We start from the raw sequence: 21,636 nt of genomic DNA, 5'->3' as shown, positions 1-21,636 counted from the left end.
AACAAATCAATTGCTTCTTAACAACTGGAGTTGTGATCTTAGCTTTCTAGATTTATGTTGTGCACCGGTACTTCGGAATATGGTCGAAATATAGTGTCTCATGAATAATATATATTTCAGATGTTAACTTTATGTGGCACTAATCGAAAACTTTGATAAATCTTACCTAATGATTTTAGATATCGATGTATGGTGTCTTTGGAAGGCCCTAGGTTGGTTTTCACCGTGTAACTTCGATATTCCACGCAGGTGGACGCCCTAAGTGCGATCGATCGTCAAGCGCCAAATCTCCAATATTAAAATCATTAAACCAATTATTTAATGCACTCCATACTATTTATTGTTGAAACGTTCTACGTTGTCAATAAACAAAAATAGAAAGATTAAAAGAAAGTAAAGTAATTGTAGTCTTCATAGAATTAGAAAATAGTCTTAATAGATTACGACCTGTAGGCGAAGGAATTTTTACATATGAAATACAAATAAAATTAAAAATAAAGTAAATAGAGATAATTATATGTCATAACGTAGGAAAACATCTAAAGCAAACATAAAAAAGCGTGAGCAGCAGAGCTCCATCACGAAAGTCGAATTTTTCGTCGAATGAAGAATTTAACTAATACACAAAAAAATCTTTCCATAAAATGAATTTCTTGGAAATGATATCAATTCTCAATCTTATTTCTTTACATGGAAAATTTGCTATTCCTCAATAACTTTTCATTTCACAAGTTAACTCTCTCTCTCTCGAATGAAAATTCATCATAATTATAATAGACCCTGTGGTCTGGAACCCTCTTGTTCAATTCCAATTGACAAAAAGAAAAAATTGTAATAATGACAAGAAATTTCGAAAATGGGAAGTAAAAAAAATCACCCTAGCAATGATCATACTCGTATTATTCATTAAATAGGAGGCGGTCCAGTTCAACAATTACAACGATCAAAATGATTTCAGGCGTTTTGTGCTAGAAGAACTGAAGAAGAAAACTTTGAACTTGAGAAAGACAATTCTCCATTATCACCTTTACTTGCATGCCAAGTTCGAACCCTCTAGTTAAACTTTTTCTGGCCAAAAAATAAGAAAATATAACAAAAATGACCATAAAATGGAGAGGGGTGGAGATGGAAAGTTTCGACCTTAGACAGGAAATCATCTCGCAACTAATTGAACCTACATGTGAAATTTCATTTTTCAGTCGCTTTTCGTTTGATTTGCAGAGGTGAGCAAAGGTCAAAAACCACTTTTTTTGCACTACGACCCCTCGAAATATTCATTTGTTTTCAACCAAACTCTAATAACATCAATCCGCCGCCAAAAAAGCAAAAAAGCCATGTATGCTAATTTTGAACCAAATATATATATATAAATATATATATATATATATATATATATATATATATATATATATATATATATATATATATATATATATATATATATATATATATAAACTACAGACATTCGAAAAACCATCATAATCGTGTTCAGGAGGTCTCAAAACATGGGAAAAATGATGTGCTCCCCATTTTTCTTCTAGTCATGCCTACCGTAATAGTCGAATTTTTCAAGGAAAAATTAGACTAAAAATACATAACATATAAAGAGTCATTCAGTGACAAGTATAATTTAATATTGCGCTGGGGTAATTCGGAACAAAAATTAACAAATAGATCGTATTAAGTATAACCCAGTTTACGGGATATGCGGAAGACTTGCACAATTTTTTTAGGTTACTTCACTTACGGATATCTTATGAATAATGGGTATAAATCGAAATAAAATCCATTTTGATGTATTTATTGAGGTAAATTATACATTTTCTCATTTTTATTTACAATTTGCTGGTAATATTTTCATCATACCGTTCCACCCTATTCTGTTTTCATCTTTTAATTTCCAAATTATACGAGGAACAATCATAATTTCATAAAAACGCAAGGAACTCGTACCAAATTAAGAAATGAAAAATAATGTTTTCTCCCCGTATAAAATTCGGCATACATCTAACGTCAGTCCACAAGAACACATCATCTCCATTTTTTACCGATGAAAACATCGAATCGTATTTCATTTAAATACTCCTGCTAGGCAGTCTGCGATAAGCAGTGGTGTGTCTAGGTGAGATTAATTTAATTAATAAATTTTTTTAAATAAATAAAAGGCAATAAAATTGCACAGAGTAGTGAGAATAAAAACAGGTATGAAATTAATAATAAAGATTCAGATATACAAACACAGAAAGTTATTTTAAATATATTCGAATGTTTAAAAAAGGAAAATATTCAGCAATCTGATAATGCAATCATAATAAGAATTGCGGAATTAACTAGAGTAAATAAATTTTCCATTTATCGAGTAGTCACGAAAGGGGTTACTGTGGATCGTTCTCAGAACCGAAAACATGTAAAGTAAAAACTGAAATCAGTTGACAAAGCTAATCAAGATTTTATACGTAGGACAATTTATATAAGGAGAGCAGGGCTGCGACATTTGAAGTAATACAGCAAAAGGTAGCAAATTATCCAGAATATAATAACGGACGACAATAAATGGCAATAACCGAATCGTCAAGGATCGAGGCCACAAGATTATTTGCGTCAGATAAAAGACTAACAGACCAATGGGTCACAAAAAGGGCTCAGTTCGCGTCTGTTAGTATTTATAAAAATAATAAATTTATAAAATGAGATATCTACGCCTATGGTAGATCAAAGGGTTTCTAATTGGTTTTTATAATCTACAATTGATATTGGAAGAACTACTATATGCTTTCATCTTTTTGTGAGTCCTCTCATTACATTCTCTACCTACTGCAATCTTCTTTTCACACCACTTTATTCAGTATACTCATATTGATTTTAAATTTAGCACTTCGTTGCTTGAATAATATCGCGTGAATTAATTTATTAATTTTTGTATGAAACAGAAAGTTCTATTTTACATTTTTGTGATTCTTTAATGGTATTTTTAATTGAATTTGACTAGATTCTACAAATTTCTTAACAGATTTTTGTAAAATGAATCATTTATGTGATTCTTTTGTCAAATGAAGCTTCAAACGTAAAATAGCTTAATGGTTTGTAGATTAAATATCATTTGGGACGATAATAATAAGTCAATTTTTTTTTGAAAAAATTTTCATAATTTTCAAAAATTATTTTAGGTATTATATGCTAATATTTTTCTACCTCACTTCATTCCAAATACACTAACAAAATTTTGGATGTAAATTTGGGTACAATTGGTCTTCAAAATATGATTCAAATATAAGATGCTGTTAATGATAAAGTTGGAAAGTTTATTGTTTCTGTTCTTTGTATTATTTTGTTCTCCTTATAAACATACGAGGTCTGGCTATTGAATAACGAGACCGACCACTAGAGAGTGCCCTAGACGGGTGGGGTAAAAAACGAGTAGTGCAATGGGTATCTAGATATCTAGTCTATGCACGTCCCAAAACACGTTTCCGTCACTATTATATTTTTTGTGTAGTAGCGGTTTAAAACGAACATGCTTTTTTTTCGTGCCGAAAATTAATCTCAAATTTCTCGTTAAATTGAAAAAAACTCCTACTGAGTGCTATAAATTGGGGCAAGAGGCCTATGGAGACAATTCTTTATCTCGTGCGCGTATTTTTGAGTGGTGAAAGTGCTTTAGTGAGTGCCGAGAGAACACTGGAGATGACCAGCGCTCAGGGCGCCCTGTGACTGTTTCAAACAGTGTAGATCGTCGAATGAGCACCCGGATAATTGCCGAGGCTGTAAACGCCGATAAAGAGAAACGGTTTATACGAGGATTTACACCAAAAAATCTGATTCCTGATCAAAAGCTCTTGCGTCAACGGGTCTGCTCAGATTTCCTTGAAAGGTTAGAAAGGCTAGAAAAAGATCTGCTTTGAAAGGGACCCGATTTGAGTCGATGCAAACGGTAAAGCAAAAAACGGCAGAGCTCCTAAAGGTACTCATCAATCAAGACCTCCTGCACTGATTAATGGAAAAATCGTATGGAAAGGTGTGTGGCGAGGGGAGGGAAGTATATTGAGGAGGAGCATTCGAATCTAGAATAATTTTTATAATAAAATCCTTTTTCGTAAACAGTCTCGTTATTCAACGGCCAGTCCTCGTATATTTTGTTTTGCTTCCTTTTATATACAATTCAAACTTCCGTGCTTTCCCTTCTACATAATTAATTTTGCTATTATTATAGCATCCGGTAAGTTGCGATTGAACAACGATTATATTTTTCTTGTGTAAATTTGCTCATCACTAAAACTAAATAAATAAGGTAGCAGAGAGTTTGACCCCTAAATTGATTTCCAACAGATATGAATTCTGACTCTTGAATTTGTTAACGTTGTTCTAGGATGTGTATTGCATTACATGCCAGTTTTTCTTCTTTACTTTTTATTTCATATTTCAACCATTCTACATTCAACCACTCTTTCATCGTCATATATTAGTTTACTAATTTTAAAAGACATAAGCAGTTGAAAAATGGACACCGATAGGGATTAGCTTTTTTCCACATAGTCGACTACATAATTTAAGCTGCGAGTCGTTGAAAACTATTTTATTTCTTAGAACACAACTACTGCAATAGGGCTTTTGAATAATATGTCTGTCGATTCGAAGGAAACATTTTCAATCTTTTCTTTTATCCGACTTGCTATCCAATTTTTCTAGAAGCTCCGAACTTTTTTCTTTGTGAATATTCAGGATGTAAAAAAATATCATGAAATAACGACAACCTTGTCTAAATACAACGTTTGTTTATAGACATTATAAAAAATATGGTGTAGTAACCTCGTAAACATATCAAAAAAGCAGAAGAAGCTGGGAGAATTCAATTTTTTCGTTCGACTTCATGTTATTCGATGTGGCCTTTACACGTGTTGGCGCTCCTGCCAGATTTCGGTTTCCAACAAAATAAATGAGCTTCATCCACAACAAAATCACTTTGGAAATAACAAATGAAAGTAGAAGTTTACGTCCAAGAGGGATGCAAAATCGATCTGATAAAATGTCGCTAAGGAATTTTTATAGTCTAGATAGTAAATACAATTTTTAAAATTGTATTTACTATCAGTCCTTGGCATACAAATAACTATTGTAGGTTTAAAAGCTTGAAAGCTAATCATATTTGAAATGGGTTAAAAAATTTAAGAATCGCTTTATCTAACTAATCTCCCGTAGTGAAACATCGACAGCATACATGTTACTTTGGGGTAAAGGTTAATTTTAACGTAAAAATTCAACTGTTTGCTGTACAGTATGTGACAATGCATGACTCAGAACTGCAGGTAAAAAATTGCTGTAAATGTGCTTTGATCCTCAGGCTTAATTACTTGCACTAATTCTGTACAATGAAAGAAACTGATGTACATAGCTTTCTTGGCAGTCTTTTGCTTTTTCACCATTGTTGGTACTGGTGGTTATTAATATCACAAAATGGGATCTATGTTCAATCAACTGTTACTACTTGAGAAATTATACGATGTCCACCGTCCGCTTTCTGCTCGAATTTATTCGCTATGTTTTTAAAAAAATCGTCTGTATGTCACCCTACATGAATAATTTTTTTACTAAAAGCTGATCATGTAGAATTGATTATACTGTTGCGAATCCAACACTAAGAGTTACCTCAATCGGTCAATCTTTCTGTTTTTAACTGTAGCTGAAAAAGAGGTTTGTTGATCTCTTAAACCTAAAACTAAATCATAGTGCTCACATGCTCTCTTAAAAAATTCATATTTCGATGGCAGTGCTACCAAGTCCAATTTCTCTAGTTCCGTTGGATCTCAAAATATACAAATTGACTGTTGCAAACAGTATCAAATGAAACACAGTGCACCTAAGAAAGGTATTGTTGTGAAGCCGATGGTTAGTTCTGAATTAAACTCAACATGTCAAGTTGATCTGATAGATCTGCAGTCAAACAGAGATGGCGAATATAAGTTCATAATGGTGTATCAAGATCATTTAACTAAGTTTGTCCAGCTACGACCTTTGAAAACTAAAAGAGCTGAAGAAGAATGAAAGATGTTAAAATAGTTCATGGAAAGCCTCGTCACAGTCAAACACAAGGCTCGGTTGAAAGGGCCAATCAGGATATACAGAATATGCTATTTGCAGGGATGAACGATAACGATACAAATAAATGGTCAGATGGTTCATCCTTTGTTCAATTTGCCAACAACACTACATACCACGAAGGAACACGTCATGAAGCCATGTTTGGCGTTAAAGCAAAAAGAGTCATAGCATCGTCTTTTTTGCCTGGCGAACAAATCGCAAATATTGAAATTGAACAACAACTCGAAGAAATTGCCAATACTTCTGACACCGAAGAACAGCTTGAAGAAACTGTTAATGCTTATAAAACAAATTTGAGCGGTGGTCATACCGAAAACCATATTCCAAAGAAAAATATTGAAGAGGACATATAACCTATATACGTATCAAATTCTGACTGAAAAACACAGAGTTGATTTCTACAAAAAGAGCGGCCGCGAAAGAAAATCTTCTACTGCAAGCAACAAAAATGTTACAAACCTCACAAAAACAATTTCCTCAAATTGGTGATAATGTACGAATACAAGTCCCTGATGTCGACCGTGATCGTACAGATAGCCGAAATGTATGAGCGGTTGTTGTTGAAATAGAAGACTCCGACTTCTATAAACTGACAAATAAAAATGGTACCCTCAAGCAGCTTTACACACGTAATCAGTTCGTAATTTGCAAAGATCTTTCCATAGATGAGATTTCTTTTCAAGAAAGGTCGCTGAGAGAAGAAGCTGCAGCTAAAGCGGTGGACAAGGCTATACACGCTGTCATTGCAAATAAATGCAGTTGTAAAAGCGAGGGATTCTTGTGCAATTCAAAGTGTCATAATAGTTTATGTTGTTGCAATAAATAAGATTTAAATCACATAGGTAAGTCATTTTTTTATTACTATTATTTTCTTTTCTCATATAGAATATCCTGTGTATTTTAAATTCTTGGTCATTCCTTTCAGAAAGAGAGGCGAAAAAAGTACGTCCCCTATGTGTGTGACCATTAGTGCATGGTAAATGTCAAAATTTACCGGTGTAAGACAGACATAAGGGTATTTAGCAAATATTTTGATCTTTCACCAAGCGACTATGTGAATGTTGATATTCACCGTCGACATTCGCCAGATTTCGGTTTTCACTGTAACATATGTATTAAGTAAAAATAATGCTAACAAGACAAGCAAAGAAAAAAGGAAAGAAATACATGGAAATAGATAGATAGTGCCAACTTCATATATGAAACTGAGGTCACAAGAAATATGAACAAGTAGTAAAAAGTATAAAGTGCGTCAAGGCGTCTTTTATCTTTCTGCATAAAAACCTGAACAAAATGAAATGCGCTTATTAATTTTGTCTTTTTGCAATTGCAGGGACAAAGAAAAAATTATATTGAAAGTTCATGTTTCTTCCACTTCCACTTCCAATCGGAAAGATCACAAGTATTAATGTATGTTATTAACAAGGAGCTTAGGGGTTCTAAAGTTGATGGACATTCTATTCGAATGACTGCCAATCATGGGTCAATAAAGTTCTTCCGTAAGCTCTAAATAGATCTCTCTGGTAAACAGATTGTTCGAAGCTAATACAAAGAGCTTGATTGGGCATTTTTGGACCAACGACGTAATTTCTAATATTAGCAAAAATTTGTATAAATGTAATTTGAATTCTGCTTAACATATCAGAAAATGAGCCGCTACCAAATCGAAATCGTAGATAGTTATGTTATTTCAAGATCACACTGTATGTATTCATTTACCGTTAACGTATGTCAGATTCTAGCATTATAATAATTCATTATTTTCTAAACAATCGTTAATTTTCATTTCTTCTAAAAAATATTGCCAGGTCTATTTGTACAAATATTGAAAAATACGTTCTAGTAAAAGATGTTGAGAATTTTTGCAGGTTTCATTGATGATTAATGTTACCATTTTCTTTTTGCAAGTTATTTGACAGTATTGGAGAAGTGTTGAAAAATGGAACTCCGTCCTTGTGAGTTGTTATTGTTAGCTAGCAACGACTATAGAATTACAAATGTTTACTTTTTCAACTTTTTCGAGGGTTTTGTTATTGCAAGTATTGTAAATAAACATTACACGAGATATTTTAATTGAAAGTTTCTGAAAATATTACAGATTTTTCATGTCAGTTTGTTTATTATAGAATAAGTGAAAACTATCCTTGTCTGCACATATTCTGTTGCATAATTCTTTCACCTAATTCAAAGGAAAATTACACATTTATAAATATCTTCTCTGCTGAACATTTCCCACCTACTTTTCTAAACGTAGGCCAGTTAGAGGGTAGTTAGTTGTAGATAGCAGGAAGTTATCTATTAGGAATCACTGAAAAGACATTCTTTTAAGAAAATTTTTAAAAGTTGTATATATATATATATATATATATATATATATATATATATATATATATATCATCACAGTTCAACAAACACATGTTTGATTCCAGTAAAGTCGATACTTAATAAATACGATTAAGGAATCTGGAAAAAAATGATATAGATCCGCCATACTCAAAGTGTGTTCCGCGGAACCCTAGGGTTCCGCGAAACCCCTTTAGGGGTTCCACAAGAATTTAGAACTCAGTCGCCACCCAGCACAGTAAAGTAATTTCATTCTAACTTGAAACAGTGCATTTTACGAGGAGAGTTTAACATCACGCCGCTCTTCAATAAAACTTTATGGCAAACCTATTGCAAGTTCTTTACTTACACCAATCCCTGTACAAAATACGAGAGTCAGAAGAGTAAAAAAATATATCTCTACAGTAGCCCAGGACGGCACACGCCTAGATAAAAAGAATAGAGTTAATACTTAAGTTTAAGGTGATTTGTTTATGCTTTATGTCTCACAGATGAGATCCGCAAGCCGCTTTAGCCTTTGTCTTGATGAAAACCGACCGCCGATATCTACTTGTGAGCGCGCAGTCACTTTGATAAAAGCCGCCGCTGAGATTAGACGCTATAGTTGTAAACAAGCGACTTTCGGCTATATAACTTCAAAACAAGTCGAGATTGTTTAAACCGCATTTTTTGTATTTCTATTTTTATTTCGGCTTTTTATTTATCAAAAGCGCCGACTCGAGTATTTTTAAGAATGTTCGAGATCGAGGCTAGGACTATAAAAGCGACGACCGCGCTTCGACACTCGAGTCAGTCGACGATTAGCGTTCGGAGCGATAAGTTTTTTTGTTCTACTGCTGTATTCTGATTGTATCAGTTTTGTACATATCTTCTTTGGACTAAACTCTTCTACTCAGAAACGATCGTGCGTTAATTTGACCCCACCACCCTGACAAGTAATTATTAATAAAGAAGAATGTAACGTTGGCTTAAAGGCGTTAAACGTTTTGCAACAACATCTTCTAACGAAGCCGAATGTTCAAAAGCAGTACGCGCGGAGTGTATAGCAATTATCGATGATAATGATGCAACGACGTCAAGTTCCACGGTTTCAAAGGCGAAGAAGTATGATGAATCATATATTAGTTTCGGATTTGTTGATTCCAACGGCTCACCTCTCTGCATGTTATGTAGTAAACTGCTTTCTAATAGTTCCATGGCACCTGCCAAGTTGCGCCGACATTTAGAAACTGTACACCCCGAGTCTAAAGACAAGAATAGAGAATTTTTTGTACGTAAAAAAAACAATTATTGGAAAGTCAAAAAACTATGATGCAAGTAACCCAAACTATCAATGAAAAGGTCACAAAGGCATCATATTTAGTTAGCTATCGCATTGCACAAGAAGGTGAAGCGCACACTATCGCTGAGATTTTAATAAAACCATGTGTGTTAGACATAACAAAATGTATGCTCGATGAAAAATCTGCAAAGCATCTTTCTACTGTGTCACTATCAAACGATACTGTTTCACGTCGAATTCATGATCTGGCAAGCTACGTCAAACAAGAGCTAGTTACTCGTCTACAAAAAACACGATTCGTCTTGCAAATGGATGAGTCTACTGATGTCGCTGATCTGGCTATATTGCTGGTTATCGTGAGATATCCATATGAAAGTTCTTTTGAAGAAGACATGCTTATGTGTTCACCGTTGCCTACAAACACTACCGGAGAAGAAATTTTTACTAAAATAAATATATTTTTTGAAGAAAATAATCTCAGTTGGAACGATTGCATTGACATTTGTACAGATGGGGCCAAGGCGATGACGGGTAAAACAGCAGGAGTCGTGTCACGAATACAAAAAAAAGCACCTAATTGTGGTTCCAGTCATTGTCTCCTGCATAGACAAACACTAGCAATGAAGCAAATGCCGTCAAACCTAAAATTAGTAATGGATGAAGCGGTGAAAATTATTAATTTTATCAAATCACGACCACTACAATCCCGATTGCTATCATTATTGTGTGAAGATTATGGTAGCAAACATAAAACACTGCTGCTCCATATAGAAGTGCGATGGCTGTCTCTGGGTAAAACTTTAACAAGGCTATTTGAACTTTAAGCCGAGTTACAAATGTTTCTTCCAGATACTTCTTTTAATTTGAAAGACCGTTTGTATGATAAAACTTGATTATCCGACTGTCTTTCATGGTGGATATTTTTCAAAAACTGAACGAATTAAATTTATCATTGCAAGGTAAACAGACAACAGTGTTCCAGGCCTGTAACAAAATAACTGCCTTTAAAAGAAAATTAGATTTTTGGATTATTTGCGTTAGTAAGAGAGAAATAGAAAGCTTTACGTTACTCAGTGAGTTTGTTAGCGATAACGACTCAGAAATGTTTCAAGATGATGTATTTGAAGAATTGGTCCAATATCTCACTTCGATGCGCGCATCTTTTGAGAAGTATTTTCCCGAAGAACAGAATACAAAATTGAAACTGAATTCATGGATTCATAATCCTTTTTTACCCACCTTGCAAAAGCCCGAAAGTATGTCAAATGAGATATATGAATCTCTTTTAGAAATGTCATCAGACACAAGTATGGAGTCATTGTTGAAAACGACATCTCTCAACGATTATTGGTGCAGAATCCGTGATGAATACCCAATGCTTGCCAAAATGGCTCTGAATATTCTTCTTCCATTTCCAACAACATATTTGTGCGAAACAGGATTCTCAACCTTTGCAGCCACGAAAACAAAATACCGGAATAGACTGGACGCCGAACCTGATATGAGACTTCAACTGTCTTCTATCAAACCTGTTATCAACCAATTGATGAAAAATAAAAAACAGTTTCATACCTCCCATTAGTTATTTTTTTTCTTTTTTAATATCTTCTATTTCTATTATTATACTTGTTATGTAAGTAAGTAATAAGTATATGTTACATTTTACGTTTATTATGCTTATTAATAAAGAATATACTTTTAGAGACTATTGTTTTATTGTAGGGTTCCGTCAAGTATTTCGCTTTCCAAAAGGGTTCCGTCACTAAAAAAGTTTGAGAACCGCTGATAGGTATAGATTATAAATATCAAGATATTATTAATGAACTTAACATTGATAATTTTACAAGGACTATCCAAAGAACTACATATTATGACCGGGATAAGACAGGGAGACCTACATATTCAAAATTATCATGGACACAATCTTAGAAAGCGTCAACGAGGTTAATGCATGTTACAGAATGGAAGATCGATCAATAAAAATGTTATGCGAATGATGAAGTACTAGTGACAGAGAATGATCTACAGCACCTACTATACAGGATAAAGAAAACGGCAGATAAATATAAGCACGTGACTCTAAAAAGAGTCAATAGCACTAGATTAAAGGAACACAATTTAGGGTAACATGGAAATTCAATGTTACTTTCAATATTTATCATTGTTCTTAACACTGAATATATTGTCCAAAGATTCGAGGGCCTTTTTTTTCTATATTTCTTTCAAATAAGATGATGAGATTTTCTGATATATTTCTAACACCGTTTACCAGAGTCCAATTCATGAACTTTTTATAACAAAATTCATATTTACTTTTTGATTTTTGAGTTAATAATAGATTATACGTCTTCTTTGCGGTTAATCGAATATCTGGTGGAGTATTATTTATTGATTCATCACTAAAATCACTTATTTTTTACAAATATTTTTCTTAAAAACTATAGAAATATTTTGACAATGTTTTTTTAAATTGTAACAAGAAAAGTTGACAAGTACTAAACTCAAATGTTGATTGATAGATTTCAAATACATTCTAAGATGAAATTATATCCGAAATGGCCTACAATTCCATTCTGTAAATTGTGCAGAAAATAGATAATATACATGTGTGTGTAGAAAAAAGTTTCATATCTGATGGTTACAAGTTATGCTTTATATTAGGAATAATTATTTCTCGTAATATTGATAAATACATTTCTCACAAGGTGCGAACGTACATGGATACAATGTATAAATTTTTATTTGTTGATTATCTGCCAATTAACACACACAAATAAGCAACTTGCTCCTTGTTGCCTAATTTTCTTGAAAAAATGAAAAAAAAAAGAGAATGTAAATCATATTTCCCTTCGGAGTTGTTCCAAATGTGATTAAAAAAATGGCAATCTCTTCCAAGGTAAACGCTTTTCCTTTGATTGACGATCAACAAGCATGAAATTAACTTTAGCAAGATTTTTCCAGGATAATACTTGCCAATAAATCTGGAAATTTCCCAGTGTTTATACCTGCTGAAAATTTACGCTTTGAATTACGTATTTAGAGAGAGATGACAGGCGATTTTTTTGCATTTTCGTTTTAAGTTTCACGGAATTTTCTTGTGATTCGTTTTCCCGGAGTATTGTAATTTTCCGCCTATACCTAGGAACCATTAGAAAAATAGAAAAGCAATTTCGCGGGCTTGGTCATGTAAGAAAGATGAATAAAGTAGCTGCCAATGCAGTAAATGATGATACGAAACTGGATATTATGCTTTAGTTTCAACGTTACCCACATCAATTTTTCAAAAGGATAATAAAATTCATCCCTATAAAATAACATGAACACGGGAGCTCACAGAAGACAAGTTCAATAGTAGATTTTTATGAGAAAATTATGGGAGTGTTGGATAAAAATGTGATCCAATTAGAAGATGTTTTGTTTTCTGATGAGAACACATATAGTTTCAACAAGATAAAGCACCACCCTATTACCAAATCAATGTCCGGCAGTACCTGATCCAAATTTTGCCAAATCGGTGGATAGCGAGGCGCAGATCGATAGAATGGACAGCATTATCTACCGATCTGACGCCTAATAGACTTATTTTTATGAAAATTATTGAATAGAAAACTAAACCCCTCAATTTAGATGACTTAAAAAGACTAATCACGCTTGCGATTACTGAGTCACACCTGAGATGTTGAGTAACGTTAGAATATATTTTTTGTGCCAGATTAGCATGTTTCCAAAACGTTCGTGGCGAGCATTTCGAACATATCTTGCATTGACATTAATGTTTTTTTATTCTTTTTTACATTATTAAGAAATAATTAATATTACTTATTAGGTGTAATTTAGCGAACTGTGAAATAAAATAATTTTCTATTCTTAATGTTACGTCATGTAATAAATTTGATTTTTCCGAAACAGTTGAAGACAATTATAACACATTTTACTATGTATAGACTTTCATAGGCATCCAAAAAATGAAAATGAAAACCTTGTAGGTTAAAGTGGTTAGTTTATGAGATAAATAATTTTTCTTTTAAGAGCACAAATTTTACTTATTATTTACTTTCACCTTATTTGCCTGTACTAAAATGGGTTGTACAACAGTTCAAACTCTTTAATCTTTTTAACTGTGCTATTTATTATGAAGTTACAATAAGTGTTCAAAATGAGTACCATTCACTTCCATACAATGGTATAATCTATTTTGAAATGCCTCTCTGACATTGCTTAATACGGCTGGATTTAATTGTCGACATTCATTTTCTATCCTCTCTCGTAAATCATCCAGAGATTCTGGTTGGGTAGCATAAACTTTTGTTTTTAAATACCCCCATAAAAAGAAGTCTAGGGGTGTTAAATCCGGTGACCTAGGCGGCCACTCCATCATCTGCCCCCTTCTACCTATCCAACGAGCGGGGAATGTTTCGTTTAAAAATTGTCGGACAGGCATAGCATAGTGTGGGGGAGCTCCGTCTTGTTGAAATACCAGTAAATCTTCGGAAAGGTTATCAACATTTTCTATTATTGTTGTAATACGTGGGTCAACCCCTTCCCTGAGTAACTCAAGATATGATTCACCATTTAAATTTCCGTTGATGAAGAAAGGTCCGACAATGTGGTCACCTAGGATACCACACCAAACGTTTAACTTTTGGGGATGTTGTGTATGGAATTCACGCATAATATGTGGATCACTTTCAGCCCAATATCTACAATTATGCCTACTTACTAAGCCATTTAATGACCATGAGCATTCATCAGAAAAGCAAATATTGTTTAACAATTGTGGATTGTTATTGATAATTTGCGTCATTGATTCGCAAAACTCTAGACGACGATCAAAATCATCTTCATTCAACTCGTGCACCAACTTAACTTTGTATGGGTGGTACTTGAATTTATGTAGAACTCGGAAAACTGTAGAAGATGAAACACCGATCGCTCTACTTGTTGTACAACCCATTTTAGTACAGGCAAATAAGGTGAAAGTAAATAATAAGTAAAATTTGTGCTCTTAAAAGAAAAATTATTTATCTCATAAACTAACCACTTTAACCTACAAGTATTATACATTTTTGAAATCAGCTCAAAGAGGAGTATCCAAATTTTACATAAAAAATATGAAAAGTAATTTAAAAAAATAAAGGGGATGCTGCTAGGGGTGAGGGGGTGGCTTTTCCAGTAAGTTTAAATAAGCCATAATGCTTGCCCCTTCCAACATAAATTGACGTTTTTTTGGATTTTTTCTAAATACCAGTATTACAAAAGTTATTAAAGGTGGATACTTTTATCTGAAAAGCACTGTATATTAATGAATTTATCCAATTCAGTTGTTCCACAGTGTATAAAGCTCATTATATTTGGGGAATCTATGAGTAAGCAGCAGTCATTGGGGTGTACAACCAATTGCATATAAGCTTTCCAGTGTTATAACAATGAACCAGAGACCATTTCCTCAATGAATACTCAATTGCTATACCACGCCCTTTAAAGATAAAATGTGATATCAGACATAAGGAGTTTTTTTCTACATATTATACATCAGTATCCTCCACAAATACAATGATTATTGATTTGATACCCCTATTTTATGAAACCCTCTGTAAAATTACAATTTGCAGAAATAGCTAGCCAACGTGAAAAATTATGCCCTTCTAGATATCTAGTTAATAGAATGTCCATATACCTATTTCTATGACACACTTAACTCAACATAGGAATTTAAATAAAATAATAAAAAATTGTTAGCGCATTCATTGTTATCAAACGGAGAGTTTAAGGTTATCAACTACTAGCTTTTATAATCTTCTGTTTTAAAGGAACACCTTTTTAAAGTAAATTAATTAAAGTTGCTACAAGTTTTCTTTCCCAGTTGCTCTCTCCAGAGGTTCTTCCTTTCAAATGCTTATCTTGAGCATACACATTTCGTCTATTGGAACTTCTTTCCGCCACCTCTTTGGAATCTTCCAATTAACCTATGACCTCCAAAATTGAATTCAAGTCCTATTCTCGGTATTCTGTGTTCATCCCTTCGAACACTATATGATCTTCGAATAGCGATATCTGTACTATATATATATATATATATATATATATATATATATATATATATATATATATATATATATATATATATATATATATATGCTACATTTGTTTTTCAAGATCTATACTTTTAAAAATATATATAGCACAAAATAAAACATTTCCTCATAACTTTCACTTTCGTACACAGCTTAAATTGTTTTCATAATAAAAGGAAGAAATACTTGCTACCTTGTACCATTTTCTGCCTTGCCGAATGATTTGAAGGGTATCAGTGCACCATACAAATAAGTTCTCGGTACAATATTTACTGATGAAGCGTTAGCTGAGGCATTGAAATCTAAGAGAAACACATAATGAACACTATCCATCACTGGACAAAGCCCTTGGATAGATGGATGTAATACAGGAATTCCACCACTCCCTGTAATTCCGAAATGATCTCATCGTAATTAGCGTCACATTGTTCGAACATATCGATCGATTGTTTCCTGTATTTTCTGTAGTCTTCTCGGTGATATTTAGTAAATTTTCTTCATTTCTCTCCTCAAATAGCTTTTCTGCTCTGCCATCCATTATATCCAATACTTTTTATAGTCCTGATTCTTCATATATTTGTTGTGGACCAGTGGACATTAATAGCTTGTTGTATAGTTATGTTGTGTTGGACCTCAAATTTCTTCGTGTTCGTACCCCCATGCCAATACCGTTCTTTAAGTTATTATGATACTCCTTATAAACCTGAGTTTGGTGTCTGTCTATAGATTGTTTTTTTTTCGATCAATCTTGCTTGCTTCTCTTTGCCAACCGTGTTCCCAACGTGTTCGTTAAAAGTGAAATCATGGTCACTACACCAGTTTTTCGGTTTTGTTTGTCCACGGGATTTTTTTCATACATTTCTATGTTTTGGTCAGGTGGCTCTTTTGTTGTAGAGGACGGCTCTACTTTTGTCTCTATTTTCCACATTTTATACAATTTGAGATTTTATAAAGTCTTTTTCACGCTCATGCATCCCGTTGCGATTGATTGTTTTATGTATTATCCGGGATATATAATGAATCCTTCCTTTCCTAATAATATATTATTCTTTTTTTTTACTTCAAGTCCGGAAACATCCTGTATTAATATATTTTAAAAATCATATAATTTGTACGACTTTATTGGAATAGAAGTATCACTTATTTTCTTTGAAAATTGTCTAGCCTTGTACTTTCATAGAAAAAAAAATCGATTGTCACTACTTAAAACTGCATTTTTCCATATACAGTTTCGCTCGTCGTTTCTGTGAAAAACTAATTTATTAAAATTACATTTTCCACTCATAATTTAATATTTCAAGCTTCCTGGCTTTTGAGCATCTAAATTCGCTCCTATTATGGCACGGAAGGTAGATAAAATTTGTATTTTATCTACATTTTCTAGAAGTACACAATAATAATAATACACTGAGATGGAAGAATTTTCGTCCGATTCTTATTAAATTATCTCGAGACATTAAATTTGAATCAATGTAAAGAGTTCGACGTGAAAAGAATTTTAATGGGATAATTTTTAACTAGTAGAAGCAAAAGAATCCGCACTGGATTAATAAAAACATTGTCAGAAATTTCAATATATTGTTAATTACTTAAAATTAACTAAACACGAAATTTTGAACGATCACCTTCACGAAATACACTTACTGAGGATACTACTTCTCGATATTTGATATACACTGAAGATTGGATACCTCACTGTACTCTGCTTAGTGTTTGGCAACTTAGTTTGATAAACAGAATTGACTCAAATTGGGGTAAAATCGAGTCAGTCTGGTTGGTATTGTTGCAACTTGAGTGGCATTTTAAACTTTATTTTACCCTGTCTTGTATGAACCGAATGGATAATGGCCGTGAACGAAGGCGACATTTGTCGATTTCTAACTACTTTAATATGATTTTTCAATTTTACCATTCTTACTTGAAAGACTTTCAAAAGTATCAAAGGAACTCGACGGCAAAACTGATATCCCTGGGCAGGTTTCAAAGAATCGCTTATATTATATTGTACCTATTCGTAGAAACAAAGCAAAAAAGGTAGGCTCACAAAGGGTACTGATTGGTATGGTTACTTCAACAGAGGAAATAATTTTTTGAAGTCGGATTAATAGTAAGAAGAAAATTAATAAACAGTGCCATCAATTTTAACGCAAATTCGGAAAGATATTAATTGTGACATCAGAATTGATCGTTCTTTCATTTTTCATTACCAGTGATGATTCTTTTCAAAAAAGGATCGGTTTCATTTCGTTTAAGTTGCATATCTCAAATGATTATTTGCGTTGAATGAATGTCTTTCAATTCGTGAGGTATTTGGTTATAAAGCTTTTTAACTAGCACAAGAAAATTTTAGTGTTTTTCAATTGTAATAAAAATAACGCACTACTTGCTTCTAAAGTTAATGTGACCAGTATCACGTGACGAACGGCAATGTACAGCACTAACATAAATTATTCAAGAATTAAAGAATGAAAGCAAGGCTCTCTATAAGTAAAAAGGGAAAATACTTCTCTTGTTAATTCATATATCAGTTTAGTATTATTTTTGATTTTTCGGTTATTTTTTCTTAGTCTCATATTCAATTTTACTAACACTCCCAAATTTAAAATGTTGAGTAAGTGAGAACTAAAGTAGTAAACACAAATGCATTCTGTAAGTTTTACTTGCCAATTTTTAATTCTGCATTGCGTACGTAAATAATTATTAAAAAAGAGCACACTGCTTAAAAAGCGAATTGTTTCTATTCTGTGAAGAACCTGAATAGACCTGCGTGCCCCAACTATCAATTCAAACCAAAGAGAAATTTGCCGACACCAATAAATAATCCCCATTCGACCGAACTTCTAACTCGGTGTGAGCAACTTGGTTTAAATTTGGTCACTTACTCACTGACTAACTCAAACTCACTGAATTAACTAACTCAAAGGGCTTCACCACCCTCATGAGCGTTCTAGTATGATTTGGAAATAAAAACTGTATCATATCTATGATATATATATATATATATATATATATATATATATATATATATATATATATAAACTTGATATATTTCCTGATTCATATTCTACTTAATTTTTCAGTTTATGAAATAAAAATTTTACCTTGTGATTCGTGTTTTTAATTATTTAAATATGTAACATTTCTTAGTATTGAACGATATAAACGATTCCGATAAAGATAATTCCAGTTGCGACGTAATTTATAACTCCTGGAAGTTGCTGACTATTTATACAGTGCTTTTCAGATAAAAGTATCCACCTTTAATAACTTTTGTAATACTGGTATTTAGAAAAAATCCAAAAACACGTCAATTTATGTTGGAAGGGGCAAGCATTATGGCTTATTTAAACTTACTGGAAAAGCCACCCCCTCACCCCTAGCAGCATCCCCTTTATTTTTTTAAATTACTTTTCATATTTTTTATGTAAAATTTGGATACTCCTCTTTGAGCTGATTTCAAAAATGTATAATACTTGTAGGTTAAAGTGGTTAGTTTATGAGATAAACAATTTTTATTTTAAGAGCACAAATTTTACTTATTATTTACTTTCACCTTATTTGCCTGTACTAAAATGGGTTGTACAACAGTTCAAAATCTTTAATCTTTTTAACTGTGCTATTTATTCTACTTAAAAAATCCAAACAACAAAAAACTCTACTTTTTATTAAAGTTTGACATTGTCAACTAGAATTTATAGTCACTATTGATAGTGTAATTTGATACATTATTTATTTTGTTTTTCTGAAATGGTTTACTCTTTGCAAGAAAGAATTGAAATTGCAGGTTTATACTACCAAAATAATAATTGTGCAAGAGCTGCTGCTAGAATATTTAACGAATTACATGACGGAAGACATGCAACTCATAAGTATGTAATTCAACTGATGGAGAAATTTACCACAACAGGGTCTGTTTGCAATAAAGTGCATAAGCGAGAGGGACTCGTAAATAACGAAGCAATCCAAGTGGCAATTTTAGGGCAAGTCAGCTTAGAGGCTCAACAACCCCAATCTTTGTCAACAATAAGTAGAGCGATCGGTGTTTCATCTTCTACAGTTTTCCGAGTTCTACATAAATTCAAGTACCACCCATACAAAGTTAAGTTGGTGCACGAGTTGAATGAAGATGATTTTGATCGTCGTCTAGAGTTTTGCGAATCAATGACGCAAATTATCAATAACAATCCACAATTGTTAAACAATATTTGCTTTTCTGATGAATGCTCATGGTCATTAAATGGCTTAGTAAGTAGGCATAATTGTAGATATTGGGCTGAAAGTGATCCACATATTATGTGTGAATCTCATACACAACATCCCCAAAAGTTAAACGTTTGGTGTGGTATCCTAGGTGACCACATTGTCGGACCTTTCTTCATCAACGGAAATTTAAATGGTGAATCATATCTTGAGTTACTCAGGGAAGGGGTTGACCCACGTATTACAACAATAATAGAAAATGATGATAACCTTTCCGAAGATTTACTGGTATTTCAACAAGACGGAGCTCCCCCACACTATGCTATGCCTGTCCGACAATTTTTAAACGAAACATTCCCCGCTCGTTGGATAGGTAGAAGGGGGCAGATGATGGAGTGGCCACCTAGGTCACCGGATTTAACACCCCTAGACTTCTTTTTATGGGGGTATTTAAAAACAAAAGTTTATGCTACCCAACCAGAATCTCTGGATGATTTACAAGAGAGGATAGAAAATGAATGTCGACAATTAAATCCAGCCGTATTAAGCAATGTCAGAGAGGCATTTCAAAATAGATTATACCATTGTATGGAAGTGAATGGTACTCATTTTGAACACTTATTGTAACTTCATAATAAATAGCACAGTTAAAAAGATTAAAGAGTTTGAACTGTTGTACAACCCATTTTAGTACAGGCAAATAAGGTGAAAGTAAATAATAAGTAAAATTTGTGCTCTTAAAAGAAAAATTATTTATCTCATAAACTAACCACTTTAACCTACAAGTATTATACATTTTTGAAATCAGCTCAAAGAGGAGTATCCAAATTTTACATAAAAAATATGAAAAGTAATTTAAAAAAATAAAGGGGATGCTGCTAGGGGTGAGGGGGTGGCTTTTCCAGTAAGTTTAAATAAGCCATAATGCTTGCCCCTTCCAACATAAATTGACATGTTTTTGGATTTTTTCTAAATACCAGTATTACAAAAGTTATTAAAGGTGGATACTTTTATCTGAAAAGCACTGTATATTGGATTTATGTAAGAGAGCCGACCTTTAAAATTTATCTTTGCAGCTATTGCGCGAGTGGAAATATAACGGGGTAATATAATAGACATAAATATGCTTCGACCGATGTTAGGATTGCAATGTTCGATATTGCTGTTTTAGAATAATTATTTAAATTCCAATTTTCCCTATTGTGAATCGAACTTATATGATCAGTGTACTAATTCGAGTTAGATATCCATATGAAAGTTAGTGCTTATTTTAATATTGATTCTAATAGTCAGGGAGATGTGAACACCACCAAGTTCTTTCAAAAACGACCACTTCCTCTACCCTATATAATTACGGTAATTATACATTTTCACGGTCACCTGGTTTTTTGGCTCTAGAAAATCGAAAAATGGATGGATTTTAATGATCTTGGTCTCAAAATGTTCCATTTTACGGCGGATTTATAAAAAAAAATTAGTAGAAATAGCTGGAATGAAAATTTCTCATAGTTTTACTGTTTTAAATCGTAAAAAAAACGGTTTTGCAAAATAATCCTTTACAAAAAATTATCTCATTATCAGATAAAGTTTTTATATTTTTTTTGTATTCTACATAAATTAATAAACAATTAAAAAAAATCC

General features: G+C 32.9%; 2 protein-coding genes across 5 annotated transcripts in view; both read left to right on the top strand.

Moving 5' to 3' along the window:
* LOC130900633 (inactive rhomboid protein 1) overlaps positions 1–21,636 on the top strand; it is a 302,734-nt gene that overhangs the window by 174,119 nt on the left and 106,979 nt on the right. The gene's annotated exons all lie outside the window — the stretch shown is intronic.
* On the top strand, positions 8,668–12,541 carry LOC130900634 (zinc finger BED domain-containing protein 5-like). Its single transcript, XM_057811375.1, has one exon. It carries the CDS (start codon positions 9,748–9,750, stop codon positions 10,543–10,545), a length of 798 nt encoding a protein of 265 aa, XP_057667358.1. The 5' UTR covers positions 8,668–9,747; the 3' UTR covers positions 10,546–12,541.

This window comes from Diorhabda carinulata, chromosome X, assembly GCF_026250575.1.
Source record: "Diorhabda carinulata isolate Delta chromosome X, icDioCari1.1, whole genome shotgun sequence".
NCBI lineage: Eukaryota > Metazoa > Arthropoda > Insecta > Coleoptera > Chrysomelidae > Diorhabda > Diorhabda carinulata.
This window is presented reverse-complemented; position numbering and strand designations above follow the sequence as displayed.

Coding starts and splice junctions, on each gene's coding strand:
- LOC130900634 (XM_057811375.1), top strand. CDS start 9,748: ATGATGCAAGTAACCCAAACTATCAATGAAAAGGTCACAAAGGCATCA.